Below are 20,144 nucleotides of genomic sequence, written 5' to 3'. Positions count from 1 at the left end.
GCTTCAATTATGATTCATCTACAGGATGGTAAATTCTATCCTTTGTAAAGGTTCGGTTTTTTGAGTTACTCAAGGAGATTTAAGATGTAAATTCAGAGAGAATGGTTCATGTTCCACTGTGCTTATGATATGTACAACGTTCCCCAGCATTTGAGCCCTAGAGTCATCTCTCATATCCATAGATCTTGTATAATGCCGATTCGTATGAAGAATGTTCGAGACAAAGGCCATAATATTGTTCATTGGAACTTGGAAGGTCGTCCAATTCTAATAGAATCAATACCGTTAGCAATGGACGGTATGAGAGAGTGGAATGGGCATGCCAACAAGCTCCGTCCAAACATGGAAAAGAATATGTAAACACGTCTGAAAAATCAAAGAGGGATCTATTTCTGTACATTGAGAATAAATAATAGACCAGAAATTACAATGAACTAAGCTGCCGCATTTCCACCATCATTAAAATAGGGGGAATATGGTGAGTTTGTCTCTGTTTGTTCATCATCAGGCAGTCAAGCAGAACTATATAAATGGTCAGAACCCGTAGCTCAATGCAAATGGCTGCATAGCTGCACTCTGTCTCTATTTGTTCATCATCAGGCAGTCAAGCAGAACAATGTAAATGGTCATAACTCATCATTCAATGCAAATGGCTGCACAGCTGAACCTTTCTCTGCTTCAGTCCTTCAGAAGTATAGCTTTCTACAGTAGAGAGTAAACTTGCAGCACTATCTCATTCTTTGCTTTCATGGCCTCGAATTACCGGGCCACATAATCTTTCAGCTAATCTAGCAACATCCAGCTATAGGGACAAATCTGTCTGCGTGAGGTGACATTGGGAGGCAGCTCACATCCTCACTGCTTTTATGGTATAGAACTTTCTGCACATAGTATAAAAGGTAGCACTGCGAGGCCCTAACAACCTCTTCATCAACTTTAGTTATCCAAGCATCATCACATTTAAACCATTGGTTTCTCAATCGCAAATAGGTAACATAATGACCAGACTCTAACATCCCTGAATGGGTGACCACAGCAAAAACCTCAAATTCTGTGTTACTATCTGATTCATCACCCTCAAAAGCAAACATTCTGTTTCCAAATTTTTTCCTCACAACTGAAGAAGATAAATATGGTTTCATGTCTAAGGAAAAAGGGAACTGCAAATGCCGATCGATTTTTCTTGACAACCTTTTAATTGGAAAATGTTCAAAGCGTTTTATATGCAAACATAGAACCAAAGGTAGCTTTTTGATTGACAATTGCTTTAAAGCATCCTGTTTCTCTTGACAGTTTTCACAGTACAATTTTTGATCTGATCCTAGCTTCTCTAGTCTTGTAAAGAGGTCCAAGCAGCCCACAAGAGTAGAAGTACCTGCGCTCTCATTTAGCTTGCTTGGCTTACCAACATTTATAGGATAAGATGTGTGTGTATCTAAATCGAGAGAAATATCCACACAAGGATCATAAGTTGAGGAAGTGAACCCACAAGATGCACAGGTGACATCTGACCGCACTAGCCCCGAGAAAGCTCTATGAATAATACACTGGCAATCTCCATAATCTGTGCAAGAGAAATGCTTTACGTCAGTGAAAAGAAGGCAGAGAAAAAGATTCAGTTTTTTTTTTTTTTTAAACAGTTGAAGTCTCGTCCTTATCCCCTTGTTGAATATTGATCAAATCATCCATGATACTTGGCGGTACCAATAAAATCAAAACTTAGTGACAACATTTACGACATGGCATGAAACTTGTCATCCCTCGGCTAAGCAATGCAGCCAAATTTTATCAGTTACAGACCTGATAACCACAGATCTGCTGCATCACTCATGGAACACCGAGCCACAGATGGTTCCTTCTAAACCAGAACTGACTAGTATCCCAAACTGATAGGAAGCTAAGAAAGACCTATCCTGGCATTCGATTACCTCTGATTGCATGGCTTGCCTTCCCTTCTTTCTCATGGATCCTATCCAACATTGAGATGAAGAACTCATGGGCATCCTGCTGCTCATAATTAGCAAGATTTTCTGAGTGCTGCCACCAACTGCAGACAATTATCGGTCACATTTAGTTCACCAAATTGCTAAAAAAATCAATACATATATAACAAGAAAATAAGCCCTGATTAGAGCTGTGGCAGGTGACCAACATAGGAAAATTAGTTGAGGGGCATTATAGAGAAAGTATTGTTTAATATAATCAACTCCACAAATTATACTACTCTAACTGAAGCTTTTAAACAGTAAATGACGCCAGTTCAGATTAAAACATCCTATAAGGTAAACCTTTGTCCCTCCCATCCCTAGCTTACAACTGCGATTCAGCCTGAACTTGATCACTGCAATGCAGCTATATCAACCACTAACTAATACAGCATATCCATTGGTTCAGATTCGTACAACAATACCCAGAATATACTCTAGTAAGAGATCATTGAAACAAATTGCATAACTTGCATCTCTAGCGCAGACATAGAATAAGAAGGAAATCAAAACTAACAAACCCAAGTACTTTAAATGTGATCAATTGTATAAAATCAGCCAACCTGTAAAGGAACTGAGCTGGACTATAGGGTGTCCGATCGCCTGAAAACACAGCTGAGAAAATAACATCAATGTCACAAGGCAAACACAGTCTATCATTGGATCTCTTACGGCACATTTCGCGGTTGTGCCTTCCACTAAGATAGTAATTCCTCAAAGGGGGAGCATGAAGCAATGCTTGCAACACAGAATTCATAAAACAAGTATTCCCCAAATTGTTCAAACCCCTCAGACCCAAAGGAAAACATGACTTAGACCATTGATCCCTTAATGAAACCAATCTTTTCACATTCCTCAAATCCAAATCTATCCCAAAATTCAATCTTTTCCTCTTACATAACCTCAAATCCCCATTTTCACTCCTTGGCAATTCCATCATATGTTTACACATCACAACCTCATCAAAATCTGGATCATACACCTGATCGCAGCATACACTACAATAAAGCTCAGCCCTTTCCAAGTCTACTGCAATCTCATGCCCATCAAAAGACTGGCTATGCAAAAGGGTATGGTCTGATCCAGGTGACAAGCAACAAGTTACTGATGAACAGATCAGACACAAGTAAAGTCTACCCTGGTAACCAGAGCAAAAACTGCATCTGGGCAGCTCCAATTTGGATTTATCAATCATTGTTCGACCAAAAGGGTTGGTTTTAACAAATTCTTGGATCAAATAGTAGCCATCAAGGCCATGTTTCAGCTTGTACTTTGTCAAGTGGTTGCACTCTTTCGGGGTTGAGTATGAAGGGTTTCTTGATGACATAGTAACTAATCTAATCAAGATTAGAAACAGAATTTAAAGAAAGAATCTTTCCTTACGGCAAAAAAAGAATAACAAATAGATCAATTATCTATCAATACCAATCAGAATCAATTAGAGAGAAAAAAAAAAGAATATGGAAAATCTCAAGGAAAAAGAAATGGGCGTGATTTGTGATTTCGGATCAGATTTGGAATCTTTCGTTCATAAAATCAAATGGGTTTCAACTGAATTTTAATGGATGTTGAAGGATTGGATTGATTGAGAATAAGAGTCTAGGGAAGGACTTAGGGGAAAAGGACGACGACGAAGGAGGCGCATTCCTTCAGCGGACCGACTCATGTATTCCTCTGTGGGCCAGAGCACTGAGATAATTCTCAGTTACTTTTTTTTTTGTTGAAACGATAGATGTTCTATAACCTAATCTAGCCTAGTCTAAGGGGAAGGGGAGGGGGTTCAATGTGAGTACAGACTCCATCGATGAAGGTCAATTAAGACCGCCACAAATTGTGACAAATTTGTGGGAGGCAGGGATTGAACCCCTGACCTCCAGCTTATAGGTGATGACCACTGGACCAAATGGCCAGTGGCTAGATAATTCTCAGTTACAGCTTCCTGATTATGTTGGGAAGAATCAAGGCCATTGACATCGTCTAATCAAGGGTAGAATGTAGAAAATGGGCCTAGACCGTTCCATCAAAATCATCGATATGTTGCACCTCTGTGGATATTTTAACGGGTCGGATCCAGACTACGGATGGATGCAAATCCAAATTCAACTAATGCTTATTAAGGCTCTATTTCATAATTTAATTTAACACTTAAATTTAATAATTTCATAACTTAACATATTCAAATGTGTTTGAATTACCTGTACAAAACTTATTTCAAAAAATAAGTGATAAATTATTCATTAATCACTTCATATATAATACTTTCAAATGTTAGGATTGCATCATTTAATGATGGAAAAATTGCTCAAGTGGTCCTGTACATATTGCAGATGTGAAAATTTAGTCTCTTAGAATGAAAAGGAGTGATCTTAGTCCTTAACTAATAAAAAAATATCAATTTTAATCCCTAAGCACTTTTCCGTTTGAATTCTTGACGGAATTAGTTATGTACGCACCATGCGACTAATTTTTAAAGGGTAAATAAGGCATATCAACGGGGTGTCGACTGAAAATGTGAGGGATCAAAAGAGTTTCTACTTCAATCTCCTTCAATAATTAAAAACCCTAAATCCAATTGGGCTGGCCATGGTAAAACCACCACTTTATGGTTGCGGTGTACCAGCGAGGATGAAGACTTCATGTACAGCTGAAAACCCAAGGAAGAAGTTCCATGGCCGTGCATATTATGAAGTAAAATCTTTCATTTTCCTTGGAGTTCTATGGCCGTGCATTGTTTGTTTGGGTTGTGAATCAGGTGCCTCGAATGTAGTGTAGTTAGTTTTTGGTTTTAGTGAATATAATGCAGTTAAAGAGAATTGACTGTACTACTGTCTGATAATTGCTCCTAGGAATTTCGAATCTGGAATGCCGTATTAATTGTTTCACAGCTGATTTTTTTTCATTGAGATTCAATCATGCAGAAAAGGCCACCTTGGAGACGACATTGAAAATCTGATCATAGACATGAAACAATGAAGTATTAAGAGCATCGATTTTATTACTCCAAAAGCAACAACAACAACAAAGAGCATCAATCCTTAATATGATTCAAATACACATACGTAAGCTGGGATATTGATGTTATACTCTTCATTCATTGGCCTAGTTGGGCTCTCCAACAAATTCTACCTTCAATCAACGATTTCCCTCGGCTTGATTACAGTCCGCACTACGATTTTGCAATTTTAGATTTTGTGATTTTTACGATGTGATGTATTTAATATAAAAAAAATTGTTAAGAAAATAAAAAATTGATTGAAAATTATAATTGTGATGCAAGCAAAATAATATTTATAAAAAATATTGCTATCCAACCACACTCTGGGTACACATGAGTAAGATAAATTTCTACTTTCTATTACTTTAATTTGACATGCAAAATGTAAAAACCTCACCACAAATGATCGCGGAAACACTTAGTGAACTATCAAATACAAGAATTCAAAATCTCTAAGCCATAAATAGAAATTCAAGTAGTATATCATAAAAAATAGTTTGGCAATAACTCAGAAAAATTTGAATCTGTTATGAAACAACTAAAAATATGAATGTCCAATTTATTTCCCGAACAAGATTGATGCATGTATTCCCCTACAAGATTTATCTGGTTCACTTATCACTTCATGGAACAACTAAATTTATCATCCTGAAATTCTAAATTCATATATAATCATTAATAGTAGTTCATGTACCAAGGTTCTTGTATTGCCTATAAATCTCTTATAACAACTTTTGAACATTTGAGTAAATATCTATTCTTTTTACTTCTTATTTCTATTCTACTATTTCAATCTCTACTTTTAATAGTTTATTTCATTATTTCACAACACATTATCAATATGAGTCTCTATTTTTGAACAAAGGTGAAACACTAGACTCTATCATTGGAGCATACAATTGCAAGACCTAGCATTGGATTAATTGATGCGCATGTATTTGTACTTTTTGGTGAACTTTTGAGGCAACATTTCTCTATCCTAATTCATTTCACTTTTTTATGGCTAATGATAGGTTGCATTTTTGTTATTAAATTTATGATTATTCTCCCCTTGATTTTAGCCAAATATTGTGTTAATTGATAAATTCTATTTATATTTGATATTTGGCGTTGATTGTAGAGAAGCGGAGTAAAAAGTGGTTCAAGGAGCAATTTTTTTAGAAGATTATGAACTAGTTTGATGTGGACGCGGTCAAAAATTACTGTCAAGTCCCAGAGGCTCGAGATTTTCCTGCGCATAGAAGTTTCCTAATCCAAATCAGATTTCAAGCAAGACATTTGGCTGAAAATTAAAAGATTTCTTTCTTATTAGATGGATTATTTTATTGGATTAATCTTATCTACACTGACAGTTTATACACTATCACCGTTAGATGCATGACACGTGAGCAAAATTTGAATTTGAAATTCAAAAATTCAAATTTTGCTCACGTGTCATGTATCTAACGTAGATTAGTGTATACACTGTCAGTGTATATAAGATTTACTCTATTTTATTTAGGAAACAATTAACATTATCTTTTGAGATTTTCCCTCTTCAAGTAGGAAGTTTATTTTATGTTAAAGACTAAAAAGTAGGAAATCACTAATTAGGTCTGCCAGTTTCTGAGTGATTAATACTTCCGAAAGAAACGAGTGTTTGGTGACGAGAGACTTGAGAAAGGAAAGAAACAAAAAGGCTCCGTTCTTTTTCCTCTTGAAAAGATGACGGCCTCGGTTCTTCTTTTGGTCTTCTCCTAAGCCGCATGTATCCAGCAACTCATCAAACCTTTGCGTTGGGATTTTTCTCATCCATGAGTAGTTAAATTTCTTTTTCTAGTTAAGAACCAACGGTGGATTTGGTTCATCTAAAATTGTGAGATCGAATTGATTATATTTATTTATTTTATTTACTGGTATTCGTATATTTTCTGATTTAATTCTTATGGTTATTATGTTATTTGAATAGATTAATCTAATAATCTAAAATCAATTAGAGCATTTAAATCCATAATTGTTTAATTACTTTAAACTAGTAGTGACTGGCATGATTGGGTTTGCATCAGAGGGACGTATGACTAATTTAAAATAACGCTCGTAGCGTGTTATTTGGTTAGAACAAAACTTCTCTAATTCTTAAGGCAATTGAAAAATTGAACTCTAAGGTCGTAGTTAGAGTTATTTCTTGATTAGGATAGTGGTTAATGGTTGTACCTTAATCACCAATACAATAAGGAGAAATTGATTGTCATCACTTGTTTGACAGTTATAACTTGTTTATCAGCGAGTAAATGAAATTATTATTGCATCGATGATCAATTAAGTGAACCGTTTCTGAAGTTATTTCTTGGCTAGAGTTTATTTATTATTGTTTCATTTTTAATCAATTATCAGTTAGGCCTTTTTATTTGAGTTGTTTAATTATTCTGATTTTTTAAATAAAAATTTCCTTTTCTCTAGGCTCTAGAAGAAACAAATTTTCTCCAGTCCCTGTGAATTTAACCCTGCTCACCGCTATATACAAAATTTGTATTTTTATTGGAGTAGGTATTTATTATTGTACAGGAACAACACTTGTCAACTAACTTTACCAAACAAAAATTTGTACCCCTTAATAATTTCTAAGAAGAATTACTTATTATGGACACTATATGTGAAAATTCATCTTGAGGAAATGGCCAATTGGTCTTGAAAATACTATTATTGAAAACAATGATAGTTCAAACCAATACCAGGCCAAGGCTATGGTATTCCTTCATTATCATCTGGATAAAGGATTGAAAACTGAATATTTAACTGTGAAAGACTCACTTGTTTTGTGGAATAATTTGAAAGAAAGGTTTGACGACCTGAAGTCGGTCTTTCTTCCAAAAGGCGAGTATGATTGGCTCAATCTATGACTGCAAGATTTCAAAACTGTTGGTAGGTAAACTACACATTTGGCAAATATACTTGTTGCGAATAAGCATTTTATTTAATTGAGCAATCAGAAGGTTTAAGGTAACTTTATTGCTTAATCCATGTTTTCAATTTTTTTTTTCAAATTTCTGTTTCTTTATTGTTTTAGTCTGGCTAAGTCAGAACTTCCACCACAATTTTATGTGACTTCCAGTTCGGGGTCAATACGCTAGCTAAATGCAGTACAAGAAGGTCTGGCCAAAAAAAGTGGAGGTCATGAGGATTCTATCCGCCCTCACCAGGCAGCTCGCTCGTCACGGCTTCCTCTTCAGGTTCGTTGTCCGTCCCACCGGGTTCGAGTCTGCCTGTGTGACTACCGTGTTGAGGATTAGGCCTCCTTTCGGGCCGGAGTGGAATAGTCAGGCCGAAGGCCCGGATACCCACTCCGTCAGAAAAAAAAAAAAAAAAATGAAGGATTCTATCCACCGAAGACGAATACGTGTATCGATCCATACAAACTAAAAGAGAGGTAACTTTTAATTTCAGACAATTTTTTTTTGTGGGGAATTAAGTTCTAACTTAAGTAAGATCTTCATGAAATTTTATGTTGTAACGGTGTTTTTTTTTTTTTTTGTTGGAAAATACCATTTTTTTCCACCACAATTTTGTGGTTTTTTTTTTAACCTTAAACGATTACCATGAAAAAAAAAACAAAAAAAACTGTATGGATGTACTAACAAATTGACTAATGGAAGAATCTGAAAAAACTTGATCACTCAATATCTGGTAAAGAAATTGCTATCTCTATTAGCCCTTTTTTTGGGGCAATATAATGGTGAGAATCACATGAACTTTACTTGAAGTACACTGAATATGTGACAGCAAGCAAAGTTTTCCAAATGTTGATGTGACTTTCAATTAATATTCCAAAAAATCTTTATTGAGTATTGAATATTATACAACTAATTATTATTAGTTTACATCAACAAGGAATCAGTCTTCAGACCCTTCAACTATTCTTTGCCTCAGTCGTCTTGCCTTGCCATGCCATATGGGTTTGAATTTCAACAAGTTTACTTTTACTAACTCTTGAAAACGATTTGTGCGAAATTAATATGCCATGCATCACTTGCCCTTATTTGCTCTTAATTGCTTGCTTTTTCTCGTTAATATATAGTATATTTTTAAACCCAATAAAGTTTATTGCCCAGATTAAAAAGAAATGAACCCAGAAGGGAATTTCATAACTTTATTCACTTGCTTTTATTTTACGTTGTTTCTTTATATAAAGTGGATTTTTTCTTATACTTTTCAGCTTAGGAATCTTCTTGTACCATTTTCAACTATATCTCATACTCCATAACATTTTTCGCTAACCAATAAATTTCTTTTGCACTTGTTTTGAGAATCTTATTTCAAATACTACGTCCGGAGCTCCACATTTAGCAAAGAGTTCATTTTTGCTCGTTTGTCACTTTCCATGCTTCTCTTGTATTGCGCTTTTCATGACATATAATGTCATTAATTTAGCCCTAATAATGCTTTTACAAAAATTACTTCTATGGGATGAAGTTTTCTTGAAGGAAAATGTTGTAGCCCGATTAGTATTACTTGGAATGAGTTTGAAGTCTTTCAAATGTTAAAAATAGATAATCTTGATGCAGCGCAGAGGATCTTAGGGGTGTGCATCGAATTCGAATTCGGTAATTCGGAAGTTTGAATTTGAAATTTTTTAGAATTTTGGTATAGGAATTATCGACCGATTTCGATTTCGAATTCACCAGTTCCGATTTCGATTTTGATTCCCAATTCAATTCGGAATTCAGTAAATTCCGAATTCACTGAATTCGAAAACCTTTTTTTCCCTTTTTTCTTTCTTTTTTGTTAGATGTATTGTTATATAATATAAATTTTATATTACATATATTATAAAAAATATTATTATATATAAATATATTATTCAAATATTATTATATACATAAATGTATATTAATATACATATTATAAAACGAAATTGAAATAAAAAATGTTATTATATATATAAATAAATAAATATTAATATATGTATATTATAAAACGAAATTGAAATCGGAAATTCCGATTTCAAAAACTCCATTATTGAATTCGCATAATTCGAAATCGAAAATTCCGATTTCAGTGCAGAATTTCGAATTACCGATTTCGAAAATTTATAAATTCAATTCAAATTCGGTCAGTAAATCAGAATTTTTCGATTTTACACGCCCCTAGAAGATCTAGTAACAAAAGGTAGTCACCTGATTGTCTTGATCAACCTTTCTTAATAACTTAATAAACATATACCATATCTTATTCTATAAAGTATAGATTTTTGGGGCGATAAGATTTTGATTTAGTGAAATCAGAGATTCTAGATTCAAAATTTTTATGTTCCCCCTTCGCTTCTGAAGTCTCACACTTCCCCTACAAGAAAAAAATTTTAAAAAAGAATAAAAAGCAAAGTATAGATTCTCGGAGAATGGAATAAACTCCTCCAAGGGTTGAAGAATAATAAATAATATTTTGCATCATGCCATATATTTTGCATCAACTTGTATGTGTAGCATTTCGATAGTCCCCATATTTAGTAACTCTCGAATTTTTTTCTTAATATTGAGGATCATCGATTAAACATGCACAATTAACAAATTTCCATCTTTGTTTCTGCATTTTTATTCTGTAGTACACAAATTAACGTGGCCTATATTTCATACCATAACTAAAATGTTTCTCTATTTTTAAAACTTTTGTTTGATATCATTGATTTCATTTTCTTTTCATGTACTTTGATGGATTTATATTACCCTAGCCACTTAATGGAACTATTAACTTGATGACCAGTTTCGAGGAAGCTATAAGAGAAAAAATTTTACATTTTTCGTAAACACATTTCTCAATCATTTTTTTTTACTTCACATATATCATATTGCTATAATCCTTTTTGCACAAAAACTCTAGAAAATAGTAATCCAAACGAACTATAAGGCTATCATATTCGCTAAGTTGTTTTGCATCTGCTTTTTTATCCCTTTAATGGATAAAAGAAGCCTTATCTTTGCCTTCCAACTGTATATGCTAAAGTGGATTGTCCAAAAGACACAGAATCATGGCACCCAAGTTTAAGAGGAAATAGAAATTTTAATTTATAATACATCACCCAAAATCTTCATAATCCAACTGGAATTCACAGATTGCCATCTACCTGAAACAAGTACATCCATGCCTTTCTATGATCAAGATTTTTTAACTCCTTATTTTGATTTTTGAGGCATTTTATGATAATATCCTCAAAAGGGATTCATCATTGCATAGCTATGAGTATATCCCTAGACCACCATCTGCTGATTCTCTCTTCTTTCTGTTTTTTCCAATTGATTTGTAGACAGTTTATTTTAAGGTATTCAATTAGATCTTTTTTTTTTTTTGAAGTGCAAAATCCAACACAGAATGGTAAATCATAGTATATGTCCAGCAGTCCCATTTTTCTTAGCATGGAATTCAAAAAAAAAAAAAAAAGAGGACAATTGGCACTGCAATATATGATATTCCAATTGGACTTCACCAGTAAAACCAGAAATATAGAGTTCTTTATTAGGAATACCGATGTCATTTTCAATTTTTTATCTTCTCCAAGCCTTTGCTTAATTTGTAAGATAAAGATTGAAGGTATAATTGACTAACTGTAGTGTGGTTGATAACAGCAACTCTCTAACAACATATTGTAAGATAATAACTTACCAGATTTTGGAAGAAAACCCTCTGATTCATCTATTTTAATCTCCCTTCCTGTAACAAACTTATTTCTGGGAAAAATTCAAAAGAAAATTTTACAAATAATAATCAGGAAGAAATTTCCAAATTTTCTATATATTCTTTTATAACTTACAAACAATTGCAGCCTGATAAGCTAGAGGTACTTAGTATCAAGTACCCAAATCTCAAGGTGGAAACTTATACAGAAGAAGCATCATATATATATATATATATATATGAACAAATCTCAATTCACTTTTTAACAAGAAATCCCACCAAATCCCAAACCAGTCATCAATTATTAAATTGGTGCAACCTTCAACTTGTGGGGTGATCTTCCATGGTTTACATTTTGTAAATAAGTGAGTAGATAGGTGAGTTTCTATGATTCATTATTGCTAATTAGGTAGTTACATGAGCTAAGAAAATCACAATTGAGCACAAAAATTTCATGGACCGCACAAGGCACACATCCAATTGTCAAATATGCATGCACATCTAAAAGTCCATAGATTTGCATAAATTTTTAAATTTGATCAGGGTTGGCCAAGTAATTACTTGAACAAACTGTTCTTTATTATTATTATTATTATTATCAGTTGATGCCTACAAGATGAGAATTGCATTTTCTATTAAAGCAGTAAAGTCAATAATACACGTAATCACAAAAGTAAGCATGCAACAAGTAGGTAGTGTAAATAAAATATTTCAACATAATTGCCTTTTCTTTTTTTTTTTCCCCCTTTTTTGTGAAATTGCCTATTAGTATCATAAATCCCCTATTAGTAGAATATTTAAAAAAAATTATAGAGTTTCAAGATTGAAAAATGCTACTTTACAATTGAAAAAAAAAACCTGTCTTAATTTAGGTTAGTTCTATTCAAATTAGAAAAAAAAAAGTGCTTATTAGAATCTGTACTTTTGATTTTCAGTTGGAAGTTGCATTCGTGGTGGTTCCCCTGGCTGCTTTCCACAATCCACACTCCAACTCTTCCTTGCTCTTTCTCCCACCTTTCCAGTCGTTTCCTTTACGTCATAGCATTGATTCAATTCAAGAACAAGAAGAAGAAACAACAAAAAAAAGAAGAAAAAAGGTGCAATAGAAGCCAAAGTCCACCCCTAAACCTTTCTTTTTTTCTCAGTTTCTCTTCCTTCAAAGTCTTCTCTCTCTCTCTTCGTCCAATATCCATCCATCCCATGTAGCAAAAACACTTGGACTAGTTCTACTACTAGCATTTACTGCCCCTTGTAGAAAGACCTGTTCTATCCTCTTCCCTCCATCTGTTTCCATTTTGTCAGCATTTCATTTCACCTCTTTCTTTATATCTGAGCAGAACCCACAATTTTACAAACGCTTGTCTCAGTTTCTGCAGCATCTCAAATGGCAAATACTCTGTTTTCAAGAGCTTTCTTGATTGTATCCACCCTTGTATTGTCTAGTACTAGTATTTTAACTGAGGCAAGATTCGTGGTGGAGAAGAGTAGTATTAGTATACTTGATCCTTCTGATATTCGCTCCAAGCATGATGCTGCTATTGGCAACTTTGGTGTGCCTGACTATGGAGGATCAATGGTTGGAACTGTTGTTTATCCTGATACAGGTGCTACTGGTTGTTCTCCTTTTGAGGGTGATAAGCCCTTCAGGTCAAAGTCTTCCACTCCCACCATCCTCCTCCTTGATCGTGGAGGTAATCATCAGCTTTCTTCTTCTCCTGTCGCTTTTCCTGGTGCAATTTTTTTTTTTGTTAGTTTTATACATCTGCATGTGTTTATGTGACATGCAATTAACAATTTTTGAGAATTTGGAGAATGGGATTTTAGTAGTTAGCTCTTTAAGGTGGTGGGATTATTTCTTTTTAATTTTTTTAAAGTGAGTTTTATGTTGTTTAGAAGATTTTGAGGTGTTGCTTCTGTCCTTTAGGTAATTAAATTGTCTTTTTGGATGTCCAGATTTAGTTACTCTGTTTTATTGCTCTGTTTTCATGGTCAACCTTGACACTTTCTGCCATGTGATCATCCGACGGCAGAGAATCAATTTGCAGTTTATACCCTTTTTTTAAATTTAATCAACTATAGTTTCCTAATTTAAAACCTTTGATTTTTCTGGTGTATTTGTGCAAACTTCTTTTTATTTTTCAGAGGAAATAAGTTGTTTCTGATGCATCAAGCTTTTCTTATATTACCCTTCTGCGTCTTCCTAGAGGCACCCAAACAATTTTGGTTCCTGGAATACTATCCTTTGTGCATGGATTATTGATCCCTAACATGTAGCTCAATTGTACAACTGACTTGTATTTAATCAAAACTAAGTCTGCTATGTAGTGAGCTGTTAAAATTTATGTCTTATGTTGTCATCACATGAAACGGAAAGTCCTGGATGAACTCAGAATGCTAATCCAATCAAAATAATTTTGGTTACAGTATCAACGGAGCAACAAATAGTAGGGGTTCAAAAGTGGAATTTAAACACTGCAGAATTATGGAATCTCAAATTTTGGCCGTGGTTGATGAAATTCTACTTCTTTTCTCCTGTCTTGTTATGAAATCATGCTAGTTCTGGTTTCTGGGAGAGTGGAGGGAACCTTTTAGCTGTATACCAATTACCAGGAGACCTTTTTGAGATAAATGGACGAGCCCGATTGAAACCAATAACAAGTAATTAGAACAAACAATTTTATGATGCAATGGAACGCTGTGGTCTCTAATTAAAACTTTTTTCTGCCCTTTACAGGATGTTACTTCGCTTTGAAGGTATGGAATGGACAACAAGCTGGTGCTGCTGCAGTTTTAGTGGCTGATAGCGTAGATGAGCCCCTAATAACTATGGATTCACCAGAAGAAAGCTCAGATGCAGATGGATACTTGGAGAAGATTGGAGTCCCTTCAGTTTTGATTGATCATTCTGTCGGTGAATCTATAAAGGGTGCACTGAAGAAAGCTGCAAATGTTGTTGTAAAAATTGACTGGTCGGAGTCAATGCCACATCCTGATCAGAGGGTGGAGTATGAGCTGTGGACCAATAGTAATGATGAGTGTGGAATCCGGTGTGATGAACAAATGAATTTCATCAAAAATTTTAAGGGCAATGCTCAGATTCTTGAGAAGGGTGGATACACCCGTTTCACACCACACTACATCACTTGGTATTGTCCTCACGCTTTTCTTCTTAGCAGTCAATGCAAGTCTCAGTGCATCAATCATGGAAGATACTGTGCACCTGATCCTGAGCAAGACTTTGGGATGGGGTATCAAGGAAAGGACGTAGTATTCGAAAATTTAAGACAGCTCTGCGTGCACAGAGTTGCAAATGAGAGCAACCGCTCTTGGGTTTGGTGGGATTATGTGACAGACTTCCACATTAGGTGCTCAATGAAGCAAAAGAAATACAGCAAGGAATGTGCAGAGGAGGTTATGAGATCGCTGCGTGAGTTCTGCTCTCAAAAGCTTTTTCTGCAGAACAAATTGATCTTGCATTTTGAAAATACTCAATTATTTACGTATCTTGTCCATCAGATCTACCGATTGAGAAGATAAAGAGTTGTATGGGCGACCCCGAAGCTGATGTGGAAAATCAAGTACTTAAAATTGAACAAGACCTCCAGGTTCTTACAATCTTCACACCTCAATTTTATTTGTCTCAGTTGTCAGAAATTAACGCTGATGAGACAAAAGTTAGACATGATTTTTTGGATGAATGACCATTACATTGACTTTTTGTTCTTTGTTAAATCTAGGTTGGTCGAGGATCTCGAGGTGATGTCACAATATTGCCAACATTGGTTATAAACGATGTCCAGTACAGAGGTTTGTTACAGATGTCTATGTTGTTCAATACTTGTAGTCCCTTGGTAGTTTTGGATATTACTTCAGAAGATTAATCCACATTCTTTTTGGATGGTTAATGGAGAAAACATTGGACTTGTAATTTTCTGTATCAGTTCAAAAATGCTGGCCAGCTGACATGGTCATCCATTCTGATTAAAATTTTCCGAGTTAAGATCAGATGCAAGATTCTGTCTGCAGCTGCAGCTTTTGGCCTCCTTTTTCTCCTGAAGATAAAAAAGGACTCATTTGGGAGTAACAGCATTGTCTTGCATTAGTTTATCCAAACAAAATTAGTAACTGAATTGACAACTTAATTCGATCACAGTAAGAATGACACAAGACTGGAGACAATATTTCAGAATGGGGTTTTCCTGAGACATATTCCCTATTGCGAATTTCATTTATTCTAATACTTACTCTTGCAACTCCAACAAATTTACAATCTGAATGAATTCTGATTTGGTTGTGGCATTTCTGATCATACTTCAATTAGTTTGACTAAAGCATATAATGTGAAATGCTTCTACATCAAACAATTAACCATATAATAATCTAAAGAAACTATTTTTCTAGTTAATGATGGATTTTTGTTTTGCTAACCAAACTAAATTTGCTTTTTCTTCACTCCATCAAGGAAAATTAGAGAGGGTTGCCGTCTTAAAAGCCATTTGCGCTGGATTCAAGGAGACTACTGATCCTCCCATTTGTCTAAATGGAGGTTTGGCTCTGCATGGCTGATGGTTTTTGCTAGTGACAGAAATAGTACTTGTGTAGCATCATCTGATCTCTCTGCTTTATAAACAGATCTTGAGACCAACGAGTGCCTTGAAAACAATGGTGGCTGTTGGCAGGATTCTCATTCTAACATAACTGCCTGCAAGGTAAGTGAAAGCATTTCTTCTGATTACATACACGTGGTGACTTGTGCTTCTTGCTGTGGAATGTGATTGAAATACACGAATAAACCACTTTAGCTGCTCTCTTATCAGCCTTTATTTGTTATTTCTTAAGGATACATTCAGGGGAAGAGTTTGTCAGTGCCCTTCAGCGAATGGTGTGCAATATAGAGGAGATGGATACAAGTCTTGTGAAGGTATCTATTCTTTTCTATAGGGAGATATATCTTTCAACAATTTAGCTTTGATACTTCCAAACATGTTCCCTTTTTATTATCAACTTGTGAAGGAATCTTTTCCTGGAACCATTTTTTTTGGGGGCTTTTGCGGTCCAGAATAAGGCATTACGAGATAACATTTTAAGTGATTTCGCTTTGTTCTGTCACATTGCCTAGATCCAACAGGCATGCAAGTATCTTACACATTCACCAATTCCAACCCTGCTGCTTTACATAAGTGGCCAATTAAAATTATGTTCAAATTCTATATTCAAAGATTGCACCTGAGTTTCTCCTTAGAATTATAACCTCGCAGGCACATACTATCCAGGATTCATGCCTCTTATGCTTTTGCTTCCTCTTTTATATTTGCAGCTGTTGGACCTGGAAGATGCATGGTCAATAATGGAGGGTGCTGGTCAGAAACTCGACATGGACTGACAGTTTCAGCTTGCACAGTTCAGTGATACATTACTTTTCAAAAGACAACAGTTCTTTTATGGATTCTACCATTCTAATGTTGATATGATATCCTTCTGTGGATAAACAGGAATCTGATCTTACAGGCTGTCACTGTCCTCCTGGATTCACTGGAGATGGCTATAAATGTGAAGGTGCTTTCCTGCCATTATCAAAAATGGATAACTCTTTAACATATATAAGATCCCCAGTCTTCTACTTAGCTCTGGCTATCCTTCTTAAGTTTACTGCCTTAATCTGAGATTTCAATTCAATGTTCTACTCTTTAATGTATGACAGAAATAGATGAATGTAAGGAAGGTAAAGTTTGTCAATGTGATGATTGCACCTGTAAGAACACATGGAGCGGATTTGAGTGCGGTTGCAGAGGGGACAAACTTTACATTTTGGAGCACGATACCTGCATTGGTAAGAAAAATCATCTCAAATTGATTAGAATTTGTGATTCTGCAGAAGTAACACAGAGTTGTTTGCTGCTTTAAACACATCATGTGCAACTAGTTTCATTATCTTTCTCTTTGGTTGAAATGAAAATTTCATATTTTTCCGAGATTCTAATATTCATCTAGGGTAAAAAAGATGTAAGAGCCACCAAAATGTAAAAGATGAACTATGTCTTATTCTTTGCTTCAATCTGCTGATATCTCCTTGCTTGCATAGAGTTCCATCTAAACACCCTAAAAAGTGTTGACTTTCAATCCTGAGTACATATTCCATGCAGAATACAATGTGAGCCTATTTTTATGGGATTTATTTACTCAGACTTCCTAAGTGCGGGTGCTTATGAATTTAAAATTTGTCCCTCGAATAAACCAACAAAAAGAAAAGCTCAAAAGACTACTCATGCTGCCTTATTTGTAAACGGCATAAGAAGATATAATGCACAAGACTCCCACCACATGGGGCTAGGTATACAAGATTAGATAGTATTTTCGTGTACCTGACCTATGAATATCGTCCATGTCAGAATATTCTGCAGGAATGCCCAAAACCTCGACCACAGCAAATGTTTTAGGTTGTCACTCAAGAAAATGAAACTCACTTCTTTAATGGCGATTCATTTCTTCAAAATAAATAGATTTAATTTTACTTGTTTGTTTGCAGTATACTCTCTCTCTCTCTCTCTCTCTTTGTGCTTATGTATACAAACATAAGCTCCTATGCAACAGGACACACGTATCAGTTCAAGACTTCATTAACTTCAGTTTTCCTGCATCTTTTTCATTTCTATTTCTTACTGTTTTCCTTATAATGAGAGGCAAACCACCTTTTATCAACAGGACAGTACGTTTGAGTTGCTAGTAAGAAGGTTAAAAGCTATGCACTCGACAAGTTATCCCCTGAGGGGAGATGAAAAATATGTACTTTAGTAGGATGCTGCAAACAAAGAACAAATTACTAATTACTATCTTTCTCATTCCTCACAGAAAGGCACACATCAAAATTCGGGTGGTTCCTCACATTATTGGTTTTAGCTGCAGTAGTGGCTGCTAGCATGGCTGGTTACATCTTCTACAAATATAGACTTCGAGTACGTCTCATTATCATCAGCTCAACAAACTTCTTACATTGCGATCATCTATTTCATGTATCTAACTTCCATCTGATTTGCAGTCTTACATGGACTCGGAGATTATGGCCATCATGTCACAGTACATGCCAATCGACAACCAGCAAAATCAGGTTGTCCATCATGAAGCTGAGCCTCTTCAACAACGTTCATCTGTGTAGAAGTCGCCGATTGCTATCTACACTCAGCTGCCACTTGTCTTCTTCATCAACTCTACAGTTTTCACAAATCCTGGATGAGGCATGCATTGCTTTATTTTCTAAAGCAGCAGCTGAGGCAACGACGAATTCTGATGGAAAGTATACATGAGAACTTGCATCTGCTGGTTTGGAATTTTGAAGCTGGATAGAAATGAATTAATGTAGCTACGCTTGAAGTTGGCAAAAACATTTTCCCTTGTGTACATAACATTACTCGTAGATGTAAGCCTAAACTTGACAGGCAAAGGCGTGGAAGTTTACACTGAAATCATTTTCAGCTTTTATAGATGATGAGCTTTCAAAGGTGCAGATTTTGATGGGAGGAACATTTTCATCTTCGAATGGGTAAATTGAAGGCCATTCCTGTTTACTGTGTTTCTCCTAGAGTTTATAGGATATGTATATACAGATATTCCGAACTAAGAAAAGACAACTTACTCTCCTCATCACTCAATAAGCAATTTCAAAGGAAGCTCTAAACATCACAAAAAATAATTTTGGTGAGACAATGACAGGACAATGCTTCTTAGGAGAAGTAACAGATCCAAATAGGAAAATAAAGCGTTTCAAGGCTTTGGCCAATGTTAAGCTTCTCATCTCTTTCTTCCTCCACGCTCTCTGAGAGAGAGTTGAAGTGTTTCTCCGGGTGCAACGTTATAATATGCGAGCGACAAATTGTCCTTGAGAAAACCAGGCCTTCCACTCAGTTTCTGTTTGTTAGCCGGAAGTTGAATCTCACCAGCTATTTTCTCTTTCAAGCTGCTGACAGTTTCAGACAGCGACTGCACAAGAATCTCCAGCACCTGCCCTTTCATATTGCCTTCATCATGATTGGGCACAGACACGTTGATACGAGCAGGTCCCTGCAGTGCACACAAATGCAAGCTTAATTACAACCCAATGACGTAAAACCTTCTCTTTTTTCACAAAAGGAAATTTTTTTTTTAAAAAAAACACAAATATAAATGAATGCAAAAGTGCATCATACCGAATGTTGAGCTAAAAATTGATCCTCGGGAACAAGCAGAGCATCATCAAGTTTCTGTCTTTTTGGTTCTGGTTCTTCAGGAAGTGGTGGAGGAGCTTCCTCAGGTGGAGGTGGTGGCATTCCCTGAGGCATGGATGGTGGTGGGACCATAGGCAGGCCAGGCTGAGACATGGAAAGGGGAACAAAAGGCCGGGGAGCAGACAAATGTGTAAATTGAGACCCAGGTGGCGGTGGCACAGGCATGTTGGGGGAATTCATGGACATGGACGGATGCATTTGGGGTCGATTTACCATCAGAGGTTGCTGGCCCGGCATCATTGACATCGGATGAGGTGCAGG

The 20,144-nt window shown here is 35.6% G+C and overlaps 3 protein-coding genes across 3 annotated transcripts; 1 reads left to right on the top strand and 2 right to left on the bottom strand.

Annotated features, from left to right (window-relative positions):
• Positions 1-218: 218 nt before the first annotated feature.
• On the bottom strand, positions 219-3,647 carry LOC113781476 (ubiquitin carboxyl-terminal hydrolase 22-like). Its single transcript, XM_027327419.1, has 3 exons — positions 2,549-3,647; positions 1,929-2,047; positions 219-1,564 (listed from the first exon to the last, which is right to left on the bottom strand). Exons 1-3 carry the CDS (start codon positions 3,310-3,312, stop codon positions 789-791), a joined length of 1,659 nt encoding a protein of 552 aa, XP_027183220.1. The 5' UTR covers positions 3,313-3,647; the 3' UTR covers positions 219-788.
• A 9,068-nt stretch (positions 3,648-12,715) lies between these two features.
• Positions 12,716-19,128, top strand: LOC113779623 (vacuolar-sorting receptor 7-like). The gene is made up of 12 exons (XM_027325273.1): positions 12,716-13,316; positions 14,360-15,052; positions 15,142-15,230; positions 15,363-15,432; positions 16,088-16,171; positions 16,258-16,334; positions 16,465-16,546; positions 16,943-17,025; positions 17,118-17,181; positions 17,327-17,455; positions 18,475-18,578; positions 18,662-19,128. The coding sequence occupies exons 1-12, from the start codon at positions 13,010-13,012 to the stop codon at positions 18,776-18,778; spliced, it is 1,899 nt and encodes a 632-aa protein (XP_027181074.1). The 5' UTR covers positions 12,716-13,009; the 3' UTR covers positions 18,779-19,128.
• On the bottom strand, positions 19,074-20,138 carry LOC113779624 (probable splicing factor 3A subunit 1). Its single transcript, XM_027325274.1, has 2 exons — positions 19,806-20,138; positions 19,074-19,680 (listed from the first exon to the last, which is right to left on the bottom strand). The coding sequence occupies exons 1-2, from the start codon at positions 20,127-20,129 to the stop codon at positions 19,411-19,413; spliced, it is 594 nt and encodes a 197-aa protein (XP_027181075.1). The 5' UTR covers positions 20,130-20,138; the 3' UTR covers positions 19,074-19,410.
• Between the last annotated feature and the right edge of the window lie 6 nt (positions 20,139-20,144).

Source organism: Coffea eugenioides, chromosome 8 (assembly GCF_003713205.1).
Source record: "Coffea eugenioides isolate CCC68of chromosome 8, Ceug_1.0, whole genome shotgun sequence".
NCBI classification, from domain to species: Eukaryota; Viridiplantae; Streptophyta; class Magnoliopsida; order Gentianales; family Rubiaceae; genus Coffea; species Coffea eugenioides.
This window is presented reverse-complemented; position numbering and strand designations above follow the sequence as displayed.

Coding starts and splice junctions, on each gene's coding strand:
- LOC113779623 (XM_027325273.1), top strand. CDS start 13,010: ATGGCAAATACTCTGTTTTCAAGAGCTTTCTTGATTGTATCCACCCTT. Junction 16,172..16,257: donor TCCCATTTGTCTAAATGGAG/GTTTGGCTCTGC, acceptor CTTTATAAACAG/ATCTTGAGACCAACGAGTGC. Junction 18,579..18,661: donor TCTACAAATATAGACTTCGA/GTACGTCTCATT, acceptor TCTGATTTGCAG/TCTTACATGGACTCGGAGAT.
- LOC113781476 (XM_027327419.1), bottom strand. CDS start 3,312: ATGTCATCAAGAAACCCTTCATACTCAACCCCGAAAGAGTGCAACCAC. Junction 2,048..2,548: donor CCAGCTCAGTTCCTTTACAG/GTTGGCTGATTT, acceptor AATTGTCTGCAG/TTGGTGGCAGCACTCAGAAA. Junction 1,565..1,928: donor GGCAAGCCATGCAATCAGAG/GTAATCGAATGC, acceptor TCTCTTGCACAG/ATTATGGAGATTGCCAGTGT.
- LOC113779624 (XM_027325274.1), bottom strand. CDS start 20,129: ATGTCAATGATGCCGGGCCAGCAACCTCTGATGGTAAATCGACCCCAA. Junction 19,681..19,805: donor AATTTTTAGCTCAACATTCG/GTATGATGCACT, acceptor TGTGCACTGCAG/GGACCTGCTCGTATCAACGT.